Below are 27,956 nucleotides of genomic sequence, written 5' to 3'. Positions count from 1 at the left end.
AGAAAAGCTTAAAAAACAGACTCCAAAGATAAACTGCTGAACTTGAATTAACATGTAAACTAGATACCATCAATTTAAGCTTGACTACAGATTTGGAACGGCTGGGCCATTTTACACACTGAATCTATTTCCCCATGTTAAGTACCCTCACACCTTGTCAAATGGCCTAAAATGGATCATCTTGATTATCACTACAAAAGGTTTTTTTTTCTCCTGCTAATAATTGCTCATCTTAATTAATTAACCTCTTAGAATGGGTAGGGCAACTCCCACCTTTCCATGTTCTCTGTAGGTGTAGAGATAGCTCCTCACTATATGTTCCATTCTATGCATCCCATGAAGTGGGCTGTAGCCCAGGAAAGCTTATGCTCAAATAAATGTGTTAGTCTCTAAGGTGCCACAAGTACTCCTGTTCTTTTAACCAAAAGAGTGGCCCTTTCCTTTCCCTTACCAGGGTTGGTGTATGGCTCATCTGTCCCACAGAGACCATCAGATCCCCATCACCTGGTGCAGCCCCAAGGCAGCACCCAGGCCCCTTCTCCGCTGCCACCGGCAGGCAAGAGGGCAATGCTGCGAGCTGTGGGACACTGCCTGACCTGCCCCGGCCCCTGGAGCGGGCAGTGCCCATGGCGGGCTTTCTGCTTTACACTCCGGCTCCATGTGGCGGGCCAGGCACCCTCCCGCCGAGCGAGCCTGGTGCGGGCTTGAACGCGCGCCAGGAGGAGCGAGCAGTTCGGGCCAACTGCCCGGGGAATACCCGGGGGCCAGGCAGCTCCCGCGGTCCCCCGGGCTTGGAGCCTCCCCTGGGTAGCAGCAGGGAAGGGAGGCGGAGACCTCGTACCTTTCCCGGCGGGGGCCGTCCCCCGGGGTGGGCCGGGCTAGGAGCGAGGCGGGGAGGGTGTAGCAGAGACTCCCCAGCGGTGCCTGGCTGTCCCTCCCGCCTTCCTTGCCCGGGGCAGCGCCGGGGCTGTATACCTGCCTCCCGCCCCTGCGGTGGCTGCCCTTTTCCCTCCTTCAGCGCACACACTCCTCCTCCTCCTTCTTCCCCCCACGCCCCTCCGGCCATGACCTCCTCCCCCAAGCCCGAAAAGCGACGCTGGAGCTTGGGACGGCTGCCTGGGTCCCGGAAAGGGAGCATGACTCCCAGCAAGAAGCCCTCCGCCCTGGAGCTGGCTGAAAACACCCCCAATGCCCACTACGCCCCTATGCCCCCCGCCCAGGAGCAGATGCAGCAGGACTCCAGCCAGCCGGCGGATCCGGATCGGGGCGAGCCACAGTACAAGAGAGAGATGGTGGTGGTGAATACGGACTGCCCCCGGCCGCACATCAACTTGGACCCTCGGGTCTCCATCTACAGCATCCGCAGACCGCTGCTGAGCAGGACCAACATCCAAGGCAGGGTCTATAACTTCCTAGAGAGACCCACCGGCTGGAAGTGCTTCGTGTATCACTTCACTGTGTGAGTAGTAAACTTCTCTTCCCCCTGGGGGCCGCTGAGGTCTCCGCTGCTGGCAGTGCCACTCGTGTAGCCCGCCCTCCGCCCTCCAATGTCCTTCTTCCCTGATGTCCTGACAGCTGCTTGGGGTCATATGGGCTGCTGCCGTAAGGCACTACTCTGGCAGGAGGGGGAGCAAGGGGTTGCATATGTCCTAGGCTTTGACACTGCAATTACAGTCAGTTGTTGAAGGATCTGACTTATTCTTGGAAAGGACAAACTGCACTGAGCTAAGGTGCCTTTCAGACTCCAGGCAGAGTGATTTAAAAAGCAATCTGTGGTAAATTTCATATCCCTAGTTGTGGTGTTTGTTAATAGTGTGTTGTTGCTCTCCCTCTGTCCCAGCAAAAATTTACTTTGCTGGGTCAGGTGTATATGCACCCATGTAGGGCTTTTGCAGATTCTAAACTGCTCTCATTTTAGGTTTCACAATCAAAATCTACCTAGCCAAGTAAATGTAAATCTTCTTATCTAGTCTGGCATGTATCTATTTTTAATGAATGTGTTTGACCTATGTGTGTTCCATTCATTCATTACTGTTCTTGGTGAGCAAGGCATGAAGTGTTGAGAACTCCTTATTCCAGCCGTGTTACCAGAGCAAATAAATTTTGTTTTTCAGAGGGCAGTTTAATCTGTCTGTTAATGCTTGTTTGAACAATTATTCTGGGCCTGATTCTGTTACCCTTTCTTACACTGCATAGTGCCTCACTCTGCAAGTAGTCCCACTGAAATCAGTGGGACTGTTAATTAATTGACTCATGGCCTGCAGGGGGAGGAGGAGGAAAATGTTAGTGTAGGTAAGGGCATCAGAATCTGGTTCAAAGTGAGTAAGGGTAGTAGAATTAGGCCCTCAGTACCTTCTAAATATTGCATCAAACATTTTTTTAATGACTGAAATGAGAAGTAATGACACCTGTATTGAAAGTCTAGCTTATTAGCCCACCTCCTCGCTTTGCCTGGCTTTTACCTCTTTCCCCAGAACCTACATATTGGCAGGAGGTTTACTGAATTTCTTTAATTGTTAAGTATTGTAATACTTGACTACGGTTTTCTGGTAGGCATAATAAGCATTGAACATCAAACTTTTGACCATATGCATCGCATTCAAGATTGTGTATGAGGAAACCAAAACAGCCCTATAGATGTGTCAGAGCGGGCTTTTATTAAAAAAAATAATAATTCAAGAACCTGAAGACATTTTACATATTTACTAGAATAAGAACATAGCATCGGGTGCCTTTCATAACAGGACATTCCCATACAGTTGACATAAATTATTTGTTTCTTCATGTTGGTATAGAAGGAGATAAAGTAGGTTACATCTTAAATGGTTCATTCTTTGATGCAAATAAGGATTTTAAATAATGATTAATTATTCAGTTACACCATCAGTTACAATTATTTCTTTCACCATCCCCTTCACATTAGGCAACTCCATTATTCTGCTGCTGTAATTCTGCTGGAGGAAGATAGATGACGGTTATGTTGTAGTGGCAACTGTAGCTTTAGCAGGCCTGATTCTATTGTGGAGACAGTCCTTCACTACATTCTTTCAAGCTTATAATGGTGCCAATACTTCTGGTGATTGTAGTCAAGAGAGAAGATGAGTTCTGGAGTATGCTAGAGCTTCTGTGCTGTAGCTGTGTTCAGGTGCTGAATTATGTACAATGTCTATAGTGTCCTTTCACATGGAGCAACGTGCCAGTCCTGAATCAACACAGTGGCGGATCAGTGCTGTTGTTCATCAGCAGCTTACAAATATATGCATGAAAAATTAATGCTTTTTAATCTCGATGTTATAAAGAGTTTACGTAGCCTTTGAGCAATTTGCAATATTATTTCCAGGTAATAAGATCCAGGAGAAATGTTATGGACGTCTTGGATCAGTTTATTTAGGTAAAAAATGATCCAGTGGCTGAAGGCAAAATTGATGTTAGTGTGTCATAAAATCAGTTTTGAAAGCTGCATAATACAGAGGTTTCTCTGTCTGATCAGGCCGGTTCTATCTGAACTGGCATCTTTGATGTTTTAAGGGCCCAGTCCTAGGAACAGGACCCAAGTCAGTTCTGGTGACTTTTTAAACAAAAAAAATTCTGATAATCAAAGTCATTATTTGAAATAAAGAATAAGGTTATAAATAGTATTGTACAGTAAATACAGAATCTTTCATCTGTAGAAATAAGTGCTGTATGTGCCCCAAATTGAGGTACCCAAAATAACTTTTGAAAATCTTCACTAATATCGTCTAAAATTATTAGGAGTTTTAACCTTAATGCAGTATTAGGAGTTTTAACCTTAGTGCTCCTCTCCCCTGCTCCCCCTGTCGCTCACTGGATCATCTCAAGGAGCCTGCCTGCAGGTAGGAGATGGTCCTGGCTGAGCAGGAGCTGGAGCAAGTTAATGATCCCGCGCCTGTCCCCACCCCGCAATAACCGGACTTTTGGTTTGGGTGCCTTTTAGGGTTGCCCTGTCCACAAAAACCAGGCATCTGGCAACCCTGAGTCACCCAGACACAGAAGCCAAAAACTGGACTGTCTGGGTAAAAACTGGATGGGTGGCAACCCTAGTTTCTACATCGGAAGAAGTGGGACACTGAACAGACAAGCTGAGGTTCTTTGATAGAATTGGATGTACTGTGGGTGAGCTGCAGATCTATAGTTGGTGAGGGACTTTAGTAGATTATGTGTGAGGTGTGCTGTCTTTTTATATGGCCCCCATCATCATCTGCATGTCCTTCAAATATTTAAAAATAGAAATATCAATCTCTCTCTCTGCCTTCCCAGCTTGTAGGAGAAACAGCTTCATTAGTTTATTGTTTTTGTGTGTTGTGTGCACAAAGAACTGACAGAGGGAAAGCAAAGTTGAAAGAGAGAGTTCTGCATTTAGTTGTGCATGTGGTGAGTGCCTTAATTAGTTTGTCTTGTGGGTGTGATTTCCACAGCCAAGGCTCAGCTCCCGTGGAAGTTTTGTCTTCCTCCACTGGACAACAGTTGCATTGTTGTGTTGGACTGTAGCTATCTGGGACATGGGAGGTCACTGTCATGTAGGGAGAGATGCCCCCTCACAGATCTAGGGCCAGTCCCATGGAGAGCTGTGAATATCAGGACACAGAAGCCTTGAACAGGATTCCATATTCAGGGACAGGTGCACCCAGGCTGTGTTTTCACAGTAACCTGTGTTATTAAGTAGGTGGGCTGCTGCATTTTGTACAGAATGGTGCATTTTCATAGAATCATAGAATATCAGGGTTGGAAGGGACCTCAGAAGGTCATCTAGTCCAACCCCTTGCTCAAAGCAGGACCAATTCCCAACTAAATTATCCCAGCCAGGGCTTTGTCAAGACTGGCCTTAAAAACCTCTAAGGAAGGAGATTCCACCACCTCGCTAGGTAACCCATTACAGTCCTCACCACCCTCCTAGTGAAAATGTTTTTCCTAATATCCAACCTAAACCTTCTCCACTGCAACTTGACAGAACAAGGAGTAATGGTCTCATCTGGTACCACTGAGAACAGTCTAGATCCATCCTCTTTGGAACCTCCTTTCAGGTAGTTGAAAGCAGCTATTAAATCCCCTTCATTCTTCTCTTCTGCAGACAAAACAATCCCAGTTCCTTCAGCCTCTCCTAATAAGTCATGTGCTCCAGCCACCTAGTCATTTTTGTTGCCCTCCGCTGGACTCTTTCCAATTTTTCCACATCCTTCTTATAGTGGGGCCCAAAACTGGACACACTACTCCAGATGAGGCCTCACCATTGTTGAATAGAGGGGAATGATCACGTCCCTCAATCTACTGGCAATGCCCCTACTTATATAGCCCAAAATGCCGTTAGCCTTCTTGGCAACAAGGGCACACTGTCAACTCATATCCAGCTTCTCGTCCACTGTAACCCCTAGGTCCTTTTCTGCAGAACTGCTGCCTAGCCATTTGGTCCCTAGTCTGTAGCAGTGCATGGAATTCTTCCATCATAAGTGCAGGACTCTGCACTTGTTCTTGTTGAACCTCATCAGGTTTCTTTTGGACCAATCTTCTAATTTTCAGAGTGTGTGGCTTTGTTTCAAGTTATAATTTGCAATAATCAAATCAAATGTGGAGATGATAAATGCATAGATCATTCTGGCCAGCCTGTGCCTCAGCAGGTGGGATTGATGTTCAGGCCAATCTCAGATAGAAAGAGGGTAGTTTTTGCTGTCATGGCTATTTGGGTATGCAATAGCACCGAGACATTGGAAAGGACCCCATGGCTGAGGGCAAGTGAAGGATGTTTCAGAAGGATGTCACGATGGAAGGGTTGTCGGGCCACATCTGTCACCATAGGCAGCTGCCTAGCTTGCCTCTAGCTAGAGTGGCCTCTTTATATGGTGCTATTTACATTTGACATAAAGGAAATGTAGAGCTGGATGTTGTCTGTGAACTGTTGGCACTTCAGCCTGTGTTGCTTCACCAGCTCCCAATGGCTTCTTAGAGATGTTGAATAACATCAGGAGAGGTTTGAGCCCTGTGGGACTGCACAGGTGAGGGCTGTGGAGGTGAAGGAACAGCTCCCATAATGACCCTCTGGGTTCAGTTTGAATGGAAAAATCTGAGGCATTTCATGGCATTTCTATCCATACCTGCAGCCTCTTGAAGGTAGGCCAGGAGTGTTTGGTGCTCAGAGGTGTCAAGTGCTGCAAAGTGCTGGCTGAAGCAGGATGACTGCAGATGTGTTTGGTTGCCTGTGAACTGAAGGTCAGAGACAGCACCTTTGCACTGATGGATTGGCCTGAAGCCTGACTGAGAGGGATCCAGGATGCTGGCAGCTGACAGTTGGCATTAGAGACTATTTGTCACTAACTTCTCAATTAGCTTGCTTAGAAAAGGCATGTTAGATACTAGATGGTAGTTTGCAAGGTCTCCAGCACTGAGTAATTTGTTTCTTTAGTAATGGTCAAACTACTGCATGTTCTATAGTGTGGCAGATTCCTCTCATCAAAAGAAGTGCTGACAGTTTCTGTTTTTAGACGTTCCAGGTGTTCTTTCTTTCTTTTTTTTATCATCCAGGATAAGCAGAAGTGGCAGCTGCTGGTTAAGACAATTGGACACTGGCCAGGCCATTTGAAGGATCCATATCTTATTTCACCTAGGCCAAGCAAGGGAACTGCCTCAAAGGAGACAGAATGAGAAACAAATCTTTGTGCTCAAGCAATATTGTATTTTGTATTCATTAGTCATAGGTGATGGGCACAGTTTGTCAGGAGAGTTGAACTGGGAATCATCTATTCATTTATCACTAAGTAAGCCGTATATCTACATAAAAAAGCTAAATCATGAGCCAGAAGTGACAGAAAATGTTATTTCTGCTAGGTGAATTGTTCCGACATCCTTTTAAGTTTAATGGTTTTAATTTATTCCCTGTTCTTGGCTTGTCAGGTAAATTGGTTAGAGTGCACACACTAAACACTACTAATGCAAATAAAACTTAGCTCACTAATTGAAGATTTAGATGTACGGCTTCTATGAATACAAGTGGAGATTACTTGGGGAATCAGTATCCACGTGAGAACATACCCAGTAGCTCTGGTATATGTTAGAGAAGATCCTACCATTAGTACCAAATCCTGGCTGTAGCCGCTGCCACAACTGAGAAAAGGAAGAGTGCTATAGAGAAACTTCCCAACATTTTGTAGAGTTGGTGTGGTCCCATGGGCCTCCCAGCATCTGCACCTCTTGTCAAAGACACTCACTTCCTAAACATCAGTTTCAAGAGGTAAGATGGATGTGTGTGGCAGTAGTTGTTTGTGCTCCCTATGGGGAAAAGGAACTGGAAGGGCTTAAATTCATTTATTTGCAGAGGGTCTCTGATGTCCTATGACTATATTTGTCCCTGTGTTGGAACTGACTTTTCATAACCAACAAAAGTTGCAGAACTATGTGAGACAAAGACTGAATGAATGAAATAAATCTATTGAAAATACATGAGGAAAGAACCCTTTTTACTTTAGTAGTTTAAAATCAGATAACCTCCTGGAATTAAGAAACTTTTTTTGTGGATAATTTCAGTTGCTTTTAGAATTATAGTATATGTTATAAGTACTTTTTAGTGGCTGGGTGCATTGCATTTTTAGTTTGCATTTTCCTCTGAGGAACAGTGTATTGGCCATAACCAGAGACAACAATCTAGAATAGAATGGCAACTCTTATGTTCCTGTGTATGATAACCAGCTTCTATCTTATCTTCATTCGGTTGCGTGTACCTGGCTCAATTTACTTTGCCTTTGTATACTTCAGGTTTAATCAGTCATGATTATGATATAGTTTATTTGAAATCTAAGATGTTTACACACACTCGGATTGGCCAGCAGATATGAACCAAGAGGCTATTTTTAAAACTCTGCAATGCAGATTCACAGTTTGCTAATTTTTCATAGCAGTGTGTTTGCATGTGTGTGTGTGTGTGTATGCATAAAAGATAAGAAACAATGGCAGATAGAGTATTCTTATTACATTGTGGGTCAAACTTTTTAATAATGAATTATTAAAGATGTTGTGTTTTCACATAGTACTATGAAGAAAGACATGTAACCGCAAACCAACCCAATATTGAAATTCCTGCTTCCAAGTGTATTTCTGGAATGCTGGCCTGTGTACCCTGCACAGATGGTGAAAACACATTTTCAAAGAAAGAACCCATCCATTTGTTTACTTCTACTAATGCATATGCAGCGCATATACTCCCCCTATACTCTTGACAAATATGTTTGTTTCCCAGAAGTGTGAATCTTGATTTGTAAATCAAAGGAAGTGAGAGATAGATAGCATTCTGGACTTCACTAATAGTGTCTTTGGATTTTGTGGTTTGAAGTCTGTTCTTAAACATTTTAACACTTTTATATTAAAAAGGAAAGCCATATAATAAAAAGTGATACATTCAAAATTTTTAAATGCAAGAAATTGTAAAAACAAACAAACAAAAAAAACCCCCAACCTCCCCACAAAAACAAATAAACCAAGAAACAGAAACAAGCAAACATATCAATCTATGCTTTTTTATCTAGGCCATAGTAGAGCTGTGTGAAAGAACTCAGTTTTGCTCCAAGAGTATTTGTGAAGAGGCAATTTTATTTTCATTTTTGCCAGCAAATGTAGATTTTCTCTGGAGACATGCTGATGGGAGGCAAAAGGTGTTCAGGAATGAAGGTTTTTTTCTTTGTCTGACAAAAATTTCTGCTATTTGCCATGTTATTGTATCTGTGTTGGTACCAGGATATGTGAAAGATGGGTGGGTGAGGTAATATCTTTTATTGGCCTAACTTCTGTTAGTGAAAGAGAGAAACTTTTGAGCTCCACAGACCTGAAGAAGAGCTCTGTGGAGCTTGAAAGCTTGTCTCTTTCACCAACAGAAGTTTGTCCAATAAAAGATACTACCTCACCCACCTTGTTGCTCTAAATTATCATTGTCAGTTAGCTGGGACATAGTCATAATTCCTCTCTCCATCCAGTCTCTCCACCTCAAGGTTTTGTCACCAATTTTAAGAAAAGGCTTGCTCCATACCAGTGGCAACACCTAATATATAAAGCTGAAACTTATGTTTGTTTTCTGTTCCATTCATGATCTTGAGTCCCAATTCTAATGTTTTATATTCATAATACATTTTAAGTGCTAAATAATCTTGTTCTTAAAGATGAACTGTGTTTCTCCTATTTATTTATAGTGTGCACCTGTTGCATTATGCTGCCTGTAATTTGAAAGAAATACTATTAGTTTCTTTGCTTAGGTCAATTATGTAGAATTGAAAACAGAGTTCTGTGTACAAACCCCTGTGGGAAACCATTGTTGCTTTAGTTAATTGTTTTTTAAAACTCCTTTGCAATAGAGCTTTTTTTCTTCAGTTTCAACCAGCACTTAGCACAGGTTGTATTTTAAAAAGGAGCCTATCAAGTGAGACATTATCGATCGCTTTGCAGTAGCCAAATGAAATGAATTACTCTTGTGAACTTTTTCTGTACCTATGGATGAAGTCAAGGAGATTAACAAAACAGGACCTTTCGCTTTGTAATATAAAATAAATGCACAGTGAAGTCTTCTGTTAATTATAATATTTTTTGTAAGTGCACTTATCTTGGGGTTGAGTAGTGTTTTTACATACTTATTGTCTTGTAAGTCACCATGTCATTTTAAAAAATGTTGCCAATAGGTGTGACTGGCACCACATTCAAATTTTGTGTTTGCTTGAAGTATACGTAAGGTTGTTTATTCTTTTGGAGTATACCCAGTGTATCTGCATCATGTATCTACTGAGAGGCAGGTTATTCTTGCAGTCAAGCCGGGGATGGAGTGGATAGGTCTGTTTCTTTCCTCCTTATGTGCCTGGGTGGGTAGGTGCTGGTTTTAAGCACTAGTTGTAACTGGTATGTAATTGTGTTACTGTTGTGCCTGGGAACCCTGGTCATGGACCAGGACCTTATTGTGCTTCATGCTGTTGTAATACCCTCTAGTACAGTGGTTCTCAAACTATTGTACTGGTGACCCCTTTCACATAGCAAGCCTCTGAGTGAGACCCCCCCCCTTATAAATTAAAAACACTTGTTTATATATTTAACACCATTATAAATGCTGGAGGCAAAGCGGGGTTTGGGGTGAAGGCTGACAGCTCACGACCCTCCATGTAATAACCCGGCAACCCCCTGAGGGGTCCCAACCCCCAGTTTGAGAAACCTTGCTCTAGTAGCACACTTATTCCTACCAGAAAGAGAATTTGTTTTTCACTTTATATCTTTCTCATCAGAGGGTTATTCTTGTGCAGTGGCCACACATTTATATTTTGGATAGCACAGGTGAGAAGGAGTACGTGTGTGGGAGGATGAGGATGAAGGGGAGACAAAGTGGTATTGTCTCTTGGTTCCATGTTGGCTCATACCCTCCCTCCCCTTTTTGCTCTCTCCTTAGTCTACAGTCTTAATTTGTCAGCTGTGTGGTAAAGATGGCTCAGCAGAGGGTGCCTGTCTAATGTACAGGAGCACCTTACCCTGACTGTATTGTCTGGATTAGAGGGCATTAAAAGCAAACCTTACTCACTGCTCCCAAATAAGTCTTCCCTGCTTCTCCCAATGCCCTAGTCAATTAGGTTTGAATGCTCAGTTGCTCATTGTTTACATAGTGACAAGAATATCTCAATACCAAGTTAATGGGCCCTAGCCACTGCTGTTTGGTTTGCACTCTGCAATACTGTAACATCGTCTAGACTGCTGTTACAGCCATGTGATGTTGCTGCTACTTCCTCTTCTTTTGTATCCAGCATTGTGGATGAGATAGAGGAGAAACAATCCAGCAAAAGAACACCACTTGCAGACAGAGTACTATTGGGTCAGGGCTATTTGCTATGCTAAAACAACCAGTTATACTTCTTGCAGTGGTAGTGTCTGAGCATGTGACTTATGTGGTCACAACTAACATGATTTTAAAATTTGTTGGATACCTGTTTTCTCACTAATTCTTATTACTGCTGTAGACTCAAACCCGTCTGAGCAGGAACCAATCCAAAAAGGCCTTAGACATGTTTACTAGAAGGTGTGAAATTGAACAAAGGCTATAATGATTATCTGCGCTAAGGAAGTATGCACTTATGCTACTTTGTATGCTTAGGAGAAGGAAAATGCATTGTTTGTCCTAAACTGATATCCCAGACCTAAACTGTTTCATTTTGTTAATGAGAGCAGATTTCCTGTGACAAACATGGCCACTGTGTGTGAAAGCAGAAAGAAACAAGAAGCATCCAAACAAGATTCAAATGGCTTTTAATCCTTTTGATCAGGTATTAGGAAATGAATAATGCTATATGTTAACACTTGGCAAACAAGATGGGGGCTATAAAACAAACACAAATTGGAGACATTTTGAGGGAACATCTAATCTATTAAGCTCTGACAGAGAGAGGGTTTTGTTGTTCCTGTGTCAGATAGACTAAAGACTTTTCTCTCAACTACAATATGGTGTAATTCAAGTTTAGATCCTCCCTCACAAAATTTTCCATTGGATTTGACAAGGCATGTGGCTATTCTTTATATCTATCCCCTTGTTTGTTCTTTCTTTCTTTCTTTCTGTAATTTTTAATAACATCTGTTTTCATTTAAGATAATCAGACTCTTAATTCAGCATAAACGGATGATTTTCAGTGATAAAGAGAGAAACTGAACTCTGGCCTCCTGGAAGTACAGAAATAACAAATAACAAATAAGAAAGGACAAGGGTGTTCCAATTCTTCTTTCCAAATGGTATTGAATAAGACACTGGCAGGAACTAGGATGGGGAATGGGAGACACTACTAAGCCATGTAAATAGGCTTGATTTACTACTGCCTTCTCCTTTGGTAGCTAATTGCTAAAAGAACGCTATCAGGGAGAACAACAAACCATTAGACATACAGTGAGGCATTGAGATCGCTCCATGCGGCAGCAAAACCTGCTTTAGTTCTGCTCAGCATTGACTGATGCCACTGTGCCAATGGCAGTTATACTACCAGTTTCTATTGTATTAATGAGGAAGCAGTGGAAATGGCTTTTGCACAAATGTCAGTCCAGGGAAGGAAAGTGGAAGCCTGGAGGTTTGTAATTAAAATGCTTTTTGAGAGGAAACTCCAGCTTTAGTAGTAGTTGTGAAGATTAAAGGAGCAATGTCAGAACTGACTGAACTCATGCTTTAAAACATCTGCCTGAAGCAGTCACATGGAAAAGCCTACTCCCTGCCATCTTGTGCTGTGATCTCTTGGCTCTGACGAGCTAAGCAGGGTTCATACTGCATCAGAAATGGGGTGTACGTGGTGGTGGTGGGGAATCTGTGGAAAAATAATAGTCTAAAGACTGTGACGTAAGGCATATGCACAAGCAGGTCAAATTCATTCTGGCATTTCCTAATTGTTAAATACTGGACTTTGCAACCTTAATAATGTTCTTTTAACAAGGTTGTTTTGTGAGTAACTGGTAGCAGTAGTACTTGTCATCTTCTGTGTGGACCAGCATGGGAGGTGGATGGGACACTTTTTTGATGGTTTTCACAGATGTTTGCCTACAGCAGAGGAATGGTGAGACTCAGGAATCTTGGGTTCCATTTCAGGCTCAGGAGGCCTGTGTGCTCTAGTGGGCAAAAGCTCTTCTGTCCATTCTCTCCCAAGCTTGACCCTTCTGCCTCATTTGCTCCATCTTGTCTCTTTCACACACCTGACTCCTTATCCTATTTTCCTCATCTAGCCAATCCTAGTTTCCACTCCTCAAGCTCCCAGCCTCCTTGCTCAGCAAGTCCGAGTCTCAGCCCTAGACTTGCCACTCCCAGTCTCACCCCCACCCCCTGGTCAGTCTCCATGCCAAGCCATTCCCAGTCTCCCCACCCCAAACTCCTCATTTGATCTGTCTCTTCCTTTCCAAGCCTCTGCACCCTTGCCTCACCGTCTCATTCTCCATCCCCATGCTATTTGTTCATTATTTCCCACTCCCCCACATCTTGTCCCAGTTTCTTTGCCCAGCCAATCCCAGGTCTACCCCTGCAGCCTTGCTCCTTGTCAGTTCTACCCTTCTCCCCGACTCGTTCACAGTTATAGAATCACAGAATGATAGGACTAGAAGGGACCTCAAGGGGTCATCTAGTCCAGTCCCCTGAACTCATAGCAGGACTTAAGTATTGTCCAACCTGCTCTTAAAAATCTCCAATGATGGAGATTCCACAATGTCTCTAGGCAATTTATTCCAGTGCTTAACCACCGTGACAGTTAGGAAGTTTTTCCTAATGTCCAACCTAAACCTCTCTTGCTGCAATTTAAGCCCATTGCTTCTTGTCCTATCCTCCGAGGTTAAGAAGAACAATTCTTCTCCCTCCTCCTTGTACCAGCTTTTTATGTACCTGAAAACTGTTATCATGTGCCCTCTCAGTCTTCTCTTTTCCAGACTAAAGAAACCCAGTTTTTCAATCTTCCCTGATAGGTCATGTTTTCTAGATCTTTAATAATTTTTGTTGCTCTTCTCTGGACTCTCTCCAATTTGTCCACATCTTTTCTGAAATGTGGTGCTCAGAACTGGACACAATACTTCAGTTGAGGCCTAATCAGTGTGGAGTAGAGCAGAAGAATTACTTCTCTTTTCTTGTTTACAACATTCCTGCTAATACATCGCAGAATGATGTTTGCTTTTTTGGCAACAGTGTTATGCTGTTGACTCATATTTAGCTTGTGCTCCACCATGACACCAGATCCCTTTCCGCAGTACTCCTTCCTAGAGAGTCATTTCCCATTTTGCTTGTGTGCAACTGATTTGTTCCTTCCTAAATGGAGTATTTTTCATTTGTCCTTATTGAATTTTATCCTATTTACTTCAGACCATTTCTCCAGTTTGTCAGATCATTTTGATTTTTAATCCTATCCTCCAAAGCACTTGCAACCCCTCCCAGCTTGGTATCATCCACAAACTTGAAGATATTGAACAGAACCAGACCCAGAACGGATCCCCGCAGGACCCCACAGTCCTAATCTTCTTGTTCAGTCTCCCCCAGCAACTAATCCTGGCTTCCTCTCCATACACGCTGGCTCCCCCAGTTGCACCACTGTTTCTCTCCCTGGCTGAGAGCCCCAGTCATCTTGTCCATCCAGTTCCAGATTCCCTCTTACCCCAACTCCCAGTCCAGTTCTCCCTCCGTTCCCCCTCTCTCTGAGTCTGCAGTCCCAGTCTCCTCCCACCAGCCTTCCTCCCCAGATCCAGCTCTTGTTCCATCTGCATTAGAATCAGGCAGATTTCGTCTCCATGGCACCTGGGCCCAGCAGTGCAGTCACTGAGAGCAGAAGAGGGGCAGGCTTCTGATTTTCATTGCAGTGCCCGGAACTGAGCAATCACAAGGAAAGTCCTGCTTGGCCCTAGGCTGGAGCATGCTCAGTGCCAACAAATTTTGTCTGCAACTTACTGCAAAGCTCTAGCAAGTCTCTAATGACCATGTGTAAAGAGAAATTTTTCAAAGGTATCTAACAAGCAAATTAGAGCAGATTTTCACAGGGATAGGCACATACCTCACACATAGGCTACTCCCGCCAAATTTCAAGTCCCCCCTAGAACTTCTCAAAGAAAAAATCTCTTGAATTTTTAAAAATGAGCAAAACAATGTATTTTCCATTAACCTCATTCTTGGAAATGGCTGCACTGTTTGGCTGAAATTTTCCAAAAATAAAGCTAGCCTCAGACAGACACCCAGCATGGACAATTTCAGCCCAAACCATTCAAGTTTGGTATACTTTTATGCAATGGAAAACCAGGTCTTATGATGGGAAGCATTGGGCAACCTTATTAATAGATAGCTCGACCAACCCCACCTGTGCTAGGTCCTTCAAACTGAAAGTGTCTGGAAAAGTATAGGATGATTATAGTGTCTCAAAGTCTGTCTATTATAACAGTCCATATATCAGTTTTCTGGGCTTGGCATAAGAGCTTGAAAAAATAGTCTCCACTTGTCTGGTTTTTTTGTGTGTGAGAGTTGTTTTTGGAATACCTGTCCCCTAATTCCTGGGAGCAGCTGATGAACATTATCATCCATACAAAGCGTGCACTTAGTGGTGTTATATTTGTTAGGCATTCTGCTCTAGAAAAACAATTCTGCCAGCCTTCTGAAGTGTCAACACGAATGATCTTAAGAAAACCAATGGGCATCGTGTTGACATTGCCCCAGATATGTCAAATGGTTGCTTGGGCAAGTCTGGCAGCTTTACTTTATGCAGCTCCACAAGTACTAGGAAAATTTGGGAATGCTCTATAGATAGGCCTCTTTGACAACCTTCATTGCAATCTAAGCACAGCAAAAATTGTGATTCAGTTGTAATGAAACAATTTGGCTTAGTTCCAGGTATCTGAGCCCTGGATTTATTGCAGCAAACAGTGCCAACATATGCAATAGAAGACACATGCAGTGTGCTTTGCAGACAATTTAAACTGTGTAGTAACTGACTTTTGTGATTAATGGACAATTGAAAGTACATTAGTGGCATGATATAAAGCCTGTGGATGCTTGGCTATTCAGTTCCAGCTGGAAAAACACTGTCTCAGATGCAGGAAGAAAACATCTTGCCCCTATCAAGAGGTTAAATAGGAGATTCAGATACATTGGAACGCTGACAGTTGCAGTTTAGGCTCATGGGGCTTGTTTAACTGCAGAAAAATGAATAGGTCTCTTGATTAGACAAAACTCTTCATACAGAGAAACAGGATCTTCCTATATGTTTGTGCAGTGCCTCACACAATGTGCCTTCACTGTAATACAAATAATTATGATAATTGGAAAGACAGATGTATTCACAAGCCTTCACTCACTGTCATCTTACTGGTAATTTGACATGGCTACTTGAAAAGTTATTAGGGATGATGTGGGTTTCTTGTTAGTCTCTCTTTCGCTTGCTTAAAAAATGCAAATAGGAACCAAGGGTGTTGTTTAATAACTAAGGTAAAGAAATCACATTCTCTGCTTTGCTCATGTTATAATAATCCTTCTCCAGCTCTTTTCATCCAACGATCTGAAGGCATTTTAGCCCTGAGGTTTCTTTAAGTTAAATTGGGGGCTGTTACAGCCCCCAGTCAGCCCAAGACTGGGGGAGTGGGAAAGCTGGTTTACAGCTACCTTTCTACTCTCACATTCAACACAACTGAGGATTGAGCCCCTGGCTCCCAGCCCAGTTTTCCTTTTCTCCTGGCACAAAGGGGATTTTGCTGGGGGGAAGCAGCAAGAGGAGATCCACCTTGTGTGTGTTCAGTTGGGAGCTATAACTGTGTGTGCTTGTTATGAAACTATGCAGAGGACTCAGTGGGGCCTGGGAGCATGTGCAGTGCAGGTCATAGTCTGATCTTTCAGAACTGAGCAAGTGAAAAACAAGTTGGTGAAATGGTGATTTCCTCCTGCCGCTGCCCCCCAAATTGTATAGCTTGGACAATCTGGATATCAGTATTCAAAGGGATAATTTCAGAGTGGTAGCTATGTTAGTCTGTATCAGCAAAAAGAACGAGGAGTACTTGTGGCACCTTAGAGACTAACAAATTTATTCGGGCATAAACTTTCACGGGCTAAAAGCCACTTCATCGGATGCATGAAGTGGAAAATACAGTAGGAAGATATATATATTCACAGAGAACATGAAAAATGGGTGTTGCCATACCAACTGTAACGAGACTAATCAATTAAGGTGGGCTATTATCAGCAGGAGAAAAAAACTTTTGTAGTGAGAATCAGGATGGCCAATTTCAACAGTTGACAAGAAGGTGTGAGTAACAGTAGGGGAAAATTAGCATGGGGAAATAGTTTTTACTTTGTTAATGACCCATCCACTCGCAGTCTTTATTCAAGCCTAATTTAATAGTGTCCAGTTTGCAAATTAATTCCAGTTCTGCAGTTTCTTGTTGGAGTCTGGTTTTGAAATTTTGTTGCTGAAGAATTGCGACTTTTAGGTCTGTAACTGAGTGACCAGGGAGGTTGAAGTGTTCTCCAACTGGTTTTTGAATGTTATAATTCTTGACGTCTGATTTGTGTCCATTTATTCTTTCTGGTTTGGCCAATGTGCATGGCAGAGGGACATTACTGGCACATGATGGCATATATCACATTGGTAGATGTGCAGGTGAACCCTGATAGTGTGGCTAATGTAATTAGGCCCTATGATGGTGTCCCTTGAATAGATATGTGGACAGAGTTGGCAACAGGCTTTGTTGCAAGGATAAGTTCCTGGGTTAGTGTTTTTGTTATGTAGCGTGTGGTTGCTGATGAGTATTTGCCACAGGTTGGGGGGCTGTCTGTAAGCGAGGACTGGCCTGTCTCCCAAGATCTGTGAAAGTGAGGAATCATTCTTCAGGACAGGTTGTAGATTCTTTATGATGTGCTGGAGAGGTTTTAGTTAGGGGCTGAGAGTGATGGCTAGTGGCGTTCTGTTATTTTCTTTGTTGGGCCTGTTCTAGAGTAGGTGACTTCTGGGTATTCTTCTGGCTCTGTCAATCTGCTTCTTCACTTCAGCAGGTGAATATTGTAGTTTTCTGAACGCTTGATAGAGATCTTGTAGGTGTTTGTGTCTGAGGGATTGGAGCAAATGCAGTTGTATCTTAGAGCTTGGCTGTAGACAATGAATCATGTGATGTGGTCTGGATGAAAGCTGGAGGCATGTAGATAAGTATAACAATCAGTAGGTTTCCGGTATAGGGTGTTTTTTATTTGACCATCACTTATTAGCACTGTAGTGTCCAGGAAGTGGATCTCTTGTGTGGACTGGTCCAGACTGAGGTTGATGGTAGGATGGAAATTGTTGAAATCATGGTGGAATTCCTCAAGGGCTTCTTTTCCTTGGGTCCAGAAGATGAAGATGTCATCAGTGTAGGTCAAGTAGAGTAGGGGCGTTAGGGGACGAGAGCTGTGGGGCCATGCGGGTACCCATAGCAGTGCCATTGACTTGAAGGTATACATTGTCCCCCAATGTGAAATAGTTGTGGGTGAGGACAAAGTCACAAAGTTCAGCCAACAAGTTTGCTGTGACATTATTGGGGATACTGTTCCTGACGGCTTGTAGTCTGTCTTTCTGTGGAATGTTGGTGTAGATGGCTTCTACATCCATAGTGGCCAGGATAGTGTTTTCTGGAAGATCACAAAGGGATAGTGACAGCCACTTCTTTGACCTCAGGGGTACCTCTCCACCAAATTTCAAGTTCCTTCTCCAAACTCCTCAAGTAATAAAGCTCTTCATGTAGCAAAACTATCTATTTTTGATATACCACTTTCTTAAAAATGGCTAAATCATTTTTGATTAAATTTTCAGAAAAACCTCAGCCTGAGGCGCACCCCAGTTGAAGCATGGAAAACCACAACCCAAAAAATTAAAGTACGCAAAAGTTGTAAGGAACTGAAAATGGAGTTACAGGGAAATTGTCCACAGCTTTAATAATAGACATTGCTACTGTTGTGCCTGTACGATTTAGTTTTATGTAATTATTATTTTAGGTATCTGTTTTATATATTCCTGCCTAGAAAGTGTGATTTTTTTTATAAAACTTGAAAATTTTGAACAAAACCAAAATAGATGTATCATTCTGAATATCTGCATCTCTTTCTTCGTATTTTCTCTTGCTTCTGCAAATATTGATTCAGATCTTTTTATGTTTCATATTGATAACTTTAATGGCAATATGAATCTCATCTATTCTTCTCACTATTATCTACTGAGTTGTTATGATATAAATGTGTCATTTGATAATTCAGTTCTGTAACCATGATCATATAAAATTGAAAGCTGCTATCTCATTGCTAGTGGAATCCAATGACTGAAATGGAATGTCTAGGTGCCTAGTTTTTTCTCTTCTTTTTTGTGTAGGGATAACTCCTCCTAGCACTCTTTGGAATTAATGTGTATACTCAGTGGAGAAGAGACCTTAGTGTTCCCAGGTTCATTTTAGACGATGTGGGTTTTGTCCTTCATACTTACAAATTGCATCAGATGATTGTGTAACAAAGCTGCTCCAGACTGGTTCTCTGTCCTAGAACAAATGAAGAGGAGAAAGCACGTGTCATTATGGTTTCCCCTGCTTGGTTTCTTTTTGAGACAACTTGCTGAAAAATCAAAAAATTGTCGTACTATTATTCTTTTCTTAAATATTCCTCTGGTGAATTGCTTAATTGTAAGAGGAAATCTCAATATGTTTTTTTAAAAGTGAATTTTCATACCCAGCATCACTAATGGCACCATAAATATACTTACTCTCTTTGCATGGTAAACTGTTGCTGAATGGTCTTGTTTCTACAGTAAAAGCTGTTTTATCCGGCATGTTGGGGAAATAGGGAGTGCTGGTAAGTGAAAAATGCCAGTTAACTAAGAGGGAGGGAGTTTGGGTGGGGGAGAGGGTCTGGGGCGCGGGAGCAGGTGTGGGGTGCCAGATCCAAGGGGCGCTCACCTCGAGCAGCTCTCCGCAAGTGGTGACCTGTCCTGGCTGCTCCTAGGTGGAGGCATGGCAGATGACTGTGCACTGTCCTTGCCCTTCCTTGAGCGCTGGCTCTGCAGCTCCCATTGGCCGGGAACAGCGGCCAATAGGAGCTGTGAGGGCGGTGCCTGCAGGCAGAGGCAGGATGCAGAGCTGCCTACCGCGCCTCCTCCTAGGAGCAGTCGGGACAGATCACTGCTTGCGGGGATCCATCCAAGGTGAGTGGCCCTGCGTCTAGTACCCTGTACCCACTCTCGTGCTTCAAACCCCCTCCTGCACCGAAACTCCCTACCAGAGCCTGCGTCCCACACCCCCTCCCATGCCCTAACCCCCTCTGGCCCCATGCCATTGGGACTATAAACTGGACTTTCAATGAAGATCAGAAATGATGGTTTAGAGAGCTTTCCGGTTGGTGAAGTGCCAGATAAAACAGCTTTTACTCAAGTTAGTTTTCTCATTCTATTTCTCATACACTGTTACAGTGAAGGTGATTAGGTTCCCAGTAGTATAGGGTCATGGTTAACTATGTTTTCATTAATACTTAGGCTCTAATCCTGCAAACGCTTAAGTACATACTTAACTTTACTACTTGAGTACCCCCACTGATTTTTAGCAGAGTATGTGTGTAAATAAACTTAAGTACATGCATAAGTGTTCCAGGATTGGTGCCTTAAAAGTATCATGAACATTGCTGTTTGTATTACATTTAGAAGAACTCTCTTTTCAACAATGCTTGTCCTTTCAAATATGATTAGAGTTTTGGACACTTAATTTGAGATATTTAAAAGAGGCCTGATTTTTCAGAAAGTGCTGAACCATTAAGATTTCTATTCTGTGTAGGTTCTTATACTGCACTCATCACCATTGTATCGGAGTGACTTTCAGTAATAGACTCATAGACTCATAGACTCTAGGACTGGAAGGGACCTCGAGAGGTCATCGAGTCCAGTCCCCTGCCCTCATGGCAGGACCAAATACTGTCTAGACCATCCCTAATAGACATTTATCTAACCTACTCTTAAATATCTCCAGAGATGGAGATTCCACAACTTCCCTAGGCAATCTATTCCAGTGTTTAACTACCCTGACAGTTAGGAACTTTTTCCTAATGTCCAACCTAAATCTCCCTTGCTGCAGTTTAAGCCCATTGCTTCTTGTTCTATCATTGGAGGCTAAGGTGAACAAGTTTTCTCCCTCCTCCTGATGACACCCTTTTAGATACCTGAAAACTGCTATCATGTCCCCTCTCAGTCTTCTCTTTTCCAAACAAAACAAACCCAATTCCTTCAGCCTTCCTTCATAGGTCATGTTCTCAAGACCTTTTATCATTCTTGTTGCTCTTCTCTGGACCCTCTCCAATTTCTCCACATCTTTCTTGAAATGCGGTGCCCAGAACTGGACACAATACTCCAGTTGTGGCCTAACCAGCGCAGAGTAAAGCGGAAGAATGACTTCTCGTGTCTTGTTTACAACACACCTGTTAATGCAGTAAGCAATGTGACTAACATTTGTCACATATCTGTTTTCTCATCTCTCACCCAGAAATAGAAGTGTGTGGAGTGTTTTGTTCTGAAATTATTATTTGTGTGTGTGTGTGTGTATACACATACACATGTTGCTATATATTAGAGAAGGCAAGAATAAAGTAATGTACCTTGCACTTAGAGGGAAAAGTGGTGATGTTTGTGGTCTTTACTTCCTATGGGAGTTCATTCCATAATCTTGGGCCAGCCCCTGAGAAAGCTCTGTCTCAAGTTGGGCACCCCAACACTGAGGTACCCAAAATCACTAGTCTCTTGAAAATTTAGGCCTTTAAGTGTTGAGTATAAAAGTAGCTGACTTTTCACTGTTCAGTAGATATTTTTGTATAACTTTTATTGCATTCTTAATGCTATGTTGCAGTTGTAAACAAACTGAATAGTAAATTTGGAGCACCACTTGTATGTCTGGGGTTGGTTTTCTAGCTTTTGTTAAATCAGTTCTATTTCAATAAAAAGTGATCTGAAGAACAGGAATCCTGTAAAACAAAACTAGAGGAAATGATTTCATATGAAAAACATAAGAAATAATAGTAATCAGGTAATTGTTTGGGGGCTGAATGTTGTACCCCCAAACATTATATGTGGCTACACTTCCCCAGGAGAATTTCTGTTGCAATATGAAAAAGTATGGGAGAGAATTTTGAGTGGCTTACGTATGTTTCCAGAAGCTGGATGTGCTGCAGCGTCCATTATTATGTAATTTAGGAACAGTTTTAAAATCGGTTTCTCACACACCTTGCCATTGTTGCTTGTCCACCCACCTCTACTTCATTTCTGCTTCTTTTCTTTCCTTGATGAATCCTTTACCCCTCTCAATACGTTCTTATTATCCAGATTGAATTGTTCTCAAAAGCATGAAGCACGCCTTCCTCAGTTGCATGTACCAAGAATGGAAACCTCCCAGGACTCCTAATGGACTTTCCTTGGTTATACCACCTCTGGGAGGAGTAGGTTGGGGAGGGTAAGCCAGATTATGGACACTCTGCTCCTTTCCAGTCCAACAGATATCAGGGTCCTGTGGGAAAGGGAACCCCTTTCTGCTCAGACGGGAGCTGGTTCCAAAAGATGGCTGCAGCGCCTTCTTGGCAGTATAATTTCAGCACAAATCACACTTCCGAGTGGATCCTCTTGTTCAGTAGCAGCCAGGGAGGGGACCAAAGGCAAAGTATCCTAGTATAACTATAATTGGAACTAAAGCTGTCTCTCCTTCTGCCAGAAGCAGATCCAGGAGCAGAATAAGGGAAAGTGCTGCAAGAAGTGGCAGAATCCCCTGATCCCATTCTCTTAAGTCAATGAAGCCCCCATAACCACTTTACCATGCAGGGCAGTGGAAGTAGGGGACAGTTTTGTGGAGGTGACACCTTCTCCACACTTCCTCAGGGGAAGGATCATCTGATCATCCCAGCTGGATCCATGTGCAGAACCAGTGCTTGGTTTGTGTCCTGTAGAGAGAAGCTTTCCCTGACCTTCACAAATTTAAGCAAATCCTCTCTTCCAGACTATTTCATAAGATCTTTCAGGGTTATTTCACTTGTTGCTCATTCGCCTGCGTCCTAGAAAACACAGTAATGTAGGTAAACATCACAAGGATATAAAGAAGTGTATATTTGTATAACAATAGTGAGAATAAATTCCATGTGATTATATGCTATTATCTTATCAGTGGTCCAGAATGTACAAGATGATATCACAACACTTTCCACGGAGTAAACCTGTTGGCTCAGCAATTTCTAAGATATCAGGGCATCTGACATCTACTGCTCAACAACCTCTTTGAGTTTTCTGTTTTGACTTTGTTTTACATATGGAAGGCACATGTGTATATAAGCATAAATATTCAGATTAAACACATGATGCCAGCACAGTTCTTGCCAGATTCACGTGCATTAGGGATTACAGCCTTTCGTGGCTCTTATTTTCTCTGCCTGTTATGAACTGTGACAGCTTTTAGCTTGGATAATTATTATTTAATCATAATTCTATTTAGTATTTCATGCTAAAAACCAGGTTAAAAGAATGTTGTGGTTGTATAAAGCAGTCCTCAGATTTAACAAATGGCATAATGAAGGTAGCCTTGCAACCTTAATTTTACTGCTGGTGCATAGGCATTACTCATCCAGCGCATAGGATGGATGGTGATTTCTGTGGCACTCGTTGCCTTAGTATCTGAGTGCCTCACAAACATGATGGAAATTATCTTCACAACAACTCAGAGGATGGTCCATTTTGTCTGGCTCATATGTAGCCGTAACACTGTACATTCATTTGAAACTGATTCAAGAGACTCAGTATGGTGTGAGTGAAGGCATGATGCACTATGACAGGTATGTGAACTTAGTAAAATGTGTAGCTGTTATATCACTATGAAACTCTCCTGCAAATGCACTAATGGTGACTTTTGGGGTTTTAGCTCTGTCAAATGGACAGATTTTTCTGGGGATAGCAAAAGACACCTTTTTTGACCTCAGTAACAATACTCTACCAAAGTTTCAACTTCCTACTCCAAATTCCTGGGACACTAGAGCTGTTAAAAAAGAGAAAGTAAAAAATAACAACAAAACTAGCTTTGTGGATTCCTATATCTATTGGAACACATATAGTAGGTTTTTTTAATTTAAAATTGTTTAACGGTGCTTTTGATTAATAATACAGAGCCTGATCCTATCCCTCTCTTTCTATTGACTGCAATGGGCATTGGGTAAGTCAAATATCTGTTTTAAGAACAGAATTGCTTTCAGAATAGAAGTAGCTTAATGGTGCTAATTTTAATATTCAATATTCTTAGCAAATCCACTTTCCTAGTAACATGTCCAACCAGGTCACCTCCAGGCATCTGTTGGACCTGCCAGCACATAGGCAAAAGTAGGGGGTGGGGATTTACAGTTCTGATGGATACCTGACTGCATTTCATTGGAAGGTTGTTGAAACTGAAATGTTCCCCAAAAACATGACAAATTGGCGTTTCTGACTAAAATCTCCAACCAGCTTTCCTTCTGAGATAATGTTATAGCAAGACTCGACCAGAAGGAATCTTTGAGCAAAAGTGGCTATGGGATGTCACAGCATTCTTGCTTGCTTGGAGCACAGTAAGTGGAATGTATGGCTGCACTATGAAACAGAAATTACATAGGGAGAAGAGATTTATTTATCTATTTATTTATTTTAAAAGGCCTTGACTAAACTGGGGGTTTGCTTTGATTTCAACCATCCAGGGCCTGTCATGGGTATAGCAAAGTCAGTGGTGCAAACTCCTATTGGTAGGTACTGTAAACAGCAATATAACTCTTTGGGACAGGTATCATCTTTGCAGTGTGTTTGTACATCACCTAGCACAATGAGGTCCTAGTCCATGACCAGGGCTCTTAGGTGCTATCATGGTAAAAATAATAAATAATAATTTTCATCAGTGCCACGTACCCATTTTGATTAAGTGGCACTAGTACAAATCATGGCTGACAGGAGTTTACTTTGTGTACACAATAGTTTGCACAGAGGCATTCAAGCGAATCCGCAGACCTAAACAAAACATCAGTCTGCGGCCTCTTCATATCCTCCTATAAATTAATGGCAGACCCCCAGAACCCCCATGAGGCCAGGTTGGAGGCTGACAGCATAGATTCCAGCCTGGGTCTGCAGAGGCAGCTGAACCTCAGTGATAGACCCTGCAAGATGGGAACAGTCCAATACCTGGGCACTGACAGGGTGAAGCTGCCAACATGTAGGGCCCCAGTTAACAGGCATCATGATCCCCTTTCAGGCACAAAGCCACCCAGGCTGGGGACACTGACCCCCTGCTGCCAATCTGCCACTCAGAAATCTGTTGCCTTTGGCAGTTGTCTTTTCTAAAGCAGCCTCAGCTGGTGCAGTAACATCAGTGGCTGGCCAGCAATGGCTGAAATCTCCAGTGTAGTTTCAGCCTCATTTCTTCCCCAGTTGATTAGGAGTTCTAGTATGTTGTTAGACTTCTGGAATGAGTAAAACAATTGCTTTCTCCCAGCCTCCAAGCATCAAAGTCTAAAGTCATTATCAGCTCAGCTGGGGTCTGTGAAGTCATGGTGTTGTGTGATTTAGTGGGAAATTGCCACCTCTATGACAAGTGTTGGAATGTCCCAGGCTGTCCTTGGGGTGCTGTTGGTGTCTTTCACAACAATAAATCCCCTGTCAACAGTCTTGGCCATTCGCAAACACCAGTAAAGCATACACAAGCGCTTATCAGCTCCCATAAGACTGTGCATTTATAAGAAGCAATGTCATAAAAACCTTCAGTGGCTGGCAATTCCAGAGCTCACTGTAGTTGAAAAGAATTCCAGAAGAACACAGGGCTCTTATCAATTTTAATTGCTAGGCAGTGGAGAGTTGCTGTTTGTTTAACGTCATCTGGTGTTGGCAACTCTGCTCTGTGCTGTGCTTTATAGATATTGTTTCTGGCAAGTAGTGTTTCCAAAGGATATAGAATTAGATGTGAAAAAAAATGTGTTCAGGCATAACTGAGCTTGAGATTGCAAGGTAAAGAAATACAGAAATTGTGGTTTCCGAGAAGATGTTGACTGGGATGTATTACTCAACTTTATGGCACACGATTTTGGACAGGAAGTCAATATTAAGCTACATATTCAACCACAAGAGGAGGAATAGGTGTTACTGAATTTGTGAAATGGAAATATCACAGTTTCAGGTAAGTTGCACCTGTATTTCCCCCTCCATGGTCCAGCAAGGGTACCCACTTAAGGCTTCTGCTCCTAGCTGTCACTTTTCATGGGCAGAGACCCACATCTCACTCCCTCCTCCGTGGGGAATTTAAGGCTGCACAGCTCCCTACCTTAAACTGTGATTATCCCCAGCAAGCCAGACTGTCTAAAAGGTCAGTGCCTGTGCTTTCCTTTTTTTTTCTGAGGGCTATGACCACACAGTTCCTTTTGAGCAAGCACATTTATTCTTAAGGTGAACATGTTACAGGGAAAACATATTAAAACAAAAAAAAGAACCTGCATGCATGATAAAAGGCTTATTAGAGGTCACCCCAACTCCAACCTTGGACTGTGGTAGGTTTTACTCTTTCAAACTCCACATCTGGGTTTTCCCTATGGTTACAAATTAATCTAAGACCCAGAATCAAGTTTGGACAGATCAGCCATTCCTTTATATTACTTGGGCCTTCAATCTCTGCTTTCTGTAACAGGTAATCAGCAAACAATGACCCTCTCTCAGGGCCTAGGTTAGAAAGTCTGGGGTTTTTTGCATAACCGGAGTTGGGGTATTTGTATTAACCTCCCCCTAGGAATTTCCACTTAACACTTGTCCCAAAAGTCCTTAGTTATCTGGCCCATTTTCAGTATGGTCTCTTGAACTCCCAGGTCTCACATCTGTCATCTCTTCCCCCTAGAGAGGTTACTTACAATTCCAGCCCACAGTAGTATATACATTTAATACAATAAGGCCTTCCAAGGACATTTCAGGAAACTGCCATACCTGTCACATCTCTCCCTTAAAGAAATGGGTGTAACTAGGGTGCTTGACAGGTATACTAGGGGAATGCATTGACTTGTTTCTTGAGGGCTACGACTAGTATATTGCTTGCAGTTATAAGTTACCACACAGCTCTTTCTAAACAAGTACACTGTTCTTAAGGTAAAGGCATTAGAGAGACAACATACTAAAACAATAAAAAACCTACACACATGCTAAAAAGCTTACCAGAGGTCACCCCCCTCTCCAGCCTTAGGCTCTGGTAGGTTTTAGATCCTCAAAACCCACAGTTGGGTTCTTCCCAAGGGTACAAATTCATCCATCTTAGAACTAGAACCATAACTGAGACTTAGCTGATCACCCCTTCCTTTATATGGCTGGGGCTATTGATCTTAGCCTTCTGTAACAGGTAATCTGCATACAATGACCCTCTCCTCAGGGAAAAGCTTCAAAAGGCTGGGAGTTGAGGTATTGGCATTAACCTCTACCTAGGAAGTCCCCATGAAATCCACTTAACACGTTGTTCCAAAACTCTTTTCTTGTCTAGCATATTTACAATATGGTATTTATCTGTCACACCTCTCCCTCAGAGAGGTTACATACAATCCAAGTCCACAATAATGCATAAACTTACTACAGTAAGGTCTTCCAAGGATATTGCAGGAAACTGCCATATCAGTCACAGTAACCACATTAGTGTTTCTGTGAGAAACTTAACATTTGCATTTCTTGATTTTTGTGATGTGTAGCTGCACTACACTAGCATTGCATTAATGTGTAGATATTTAAATACAATTTCCTCACTTTCTTTTGAAGAAAAGGAAAACAAAACAAAAAAAATGGCTTGTGTTTAATAGATGATCCCATCTGTATGCACCATATGTCAATAATTGAAATTCACACCTCATTTAGCTGAGTGGGGTGGAGTTAGAGTAATTTTCCATGTTTGTTAGTGCATCTTTTGGCTGAGAGACAGTTTTCTATGTTGTAGGCCCTGTTCCTGCAACTTGCTGGTTGTGGGCAGACCTCTATGTCCACAAAGAGCCCCATTGACTTCAGTGGGAGCTGCTGAGCGGGTAGTCAGCACTTTTTGGAATACTAGGCAGGTGCCTAAACATGGATGAAGTAGCCCAAATTTATAAAAGATGTAGTGCACACTGAAACTAATTCTGAATCTGATCCATATGTCATTGAGTAGAGAAGTTTGCACCTTTCAAAAATTCTTATCGCTTATAGCTTGTAGCTTATAAAGCCAGAAGGGACCACTGTGATCATTTGATCTGATCCCCGCCCCTGCATAACACAAGCCTTGGGGCTTCCCTGAATTAATCCCTGTTTGGATCAGAACATATCTTTTTTAAAAACATCCAATATTGATTACAAAATTTACAATGATGGAGAAACTACTTGGATTTGACTGAAACTATTAAAATGACTGTAACCATATGTGTGTCTATCCACACAGATGGAATCAGTATGACACGACAAGCAGGTGAAATTGTACCCAAA

The 27,956-nt window shown here is 42.4% G+C and overlaps 1 protein-coding gene across 1 annotated transcript in view; it reads left to right on the top strand.

The window, feature by feature from the left end:
- The first annotated feature begins 871 nt into the window (after positions 1–871).
- Positions 872–27,956, top strand: part of KCNQ1 (potassium voltage-gated channel subfamily Q member 1) — a 564,083-nt gene continuing 536,998 nt past the window's right edge. The window contains 1 exon segment of the mRNA XM_030560570.1: positions 872–1,459. Within this exon segment, the coding sequence (XP_030416430.1) occupies positions 1,065–1,459 (395 nt within the window). The 5' untranslated portion in view covers positions 872–1,064.

This window comes from Gopherus evgoodei, chromosome 4, assembly GCF_007399415.2.
Source record: "Gopherus evgoodei ecotype Sinaloan lineage chromosome 4, rGopEvg1_v1.p, whole genome shotgun sequence".
NCBI lineage: Eukaryota > Metazoa > Chordata > Testudines > Testudinidae > Gopherus > Gopherus evgoodei.
The sequence above is the reverse complement of the archived record's forward strand: the minus strand, read 5'-3'. Positions and strand labels throughout refer to the sequence as shown.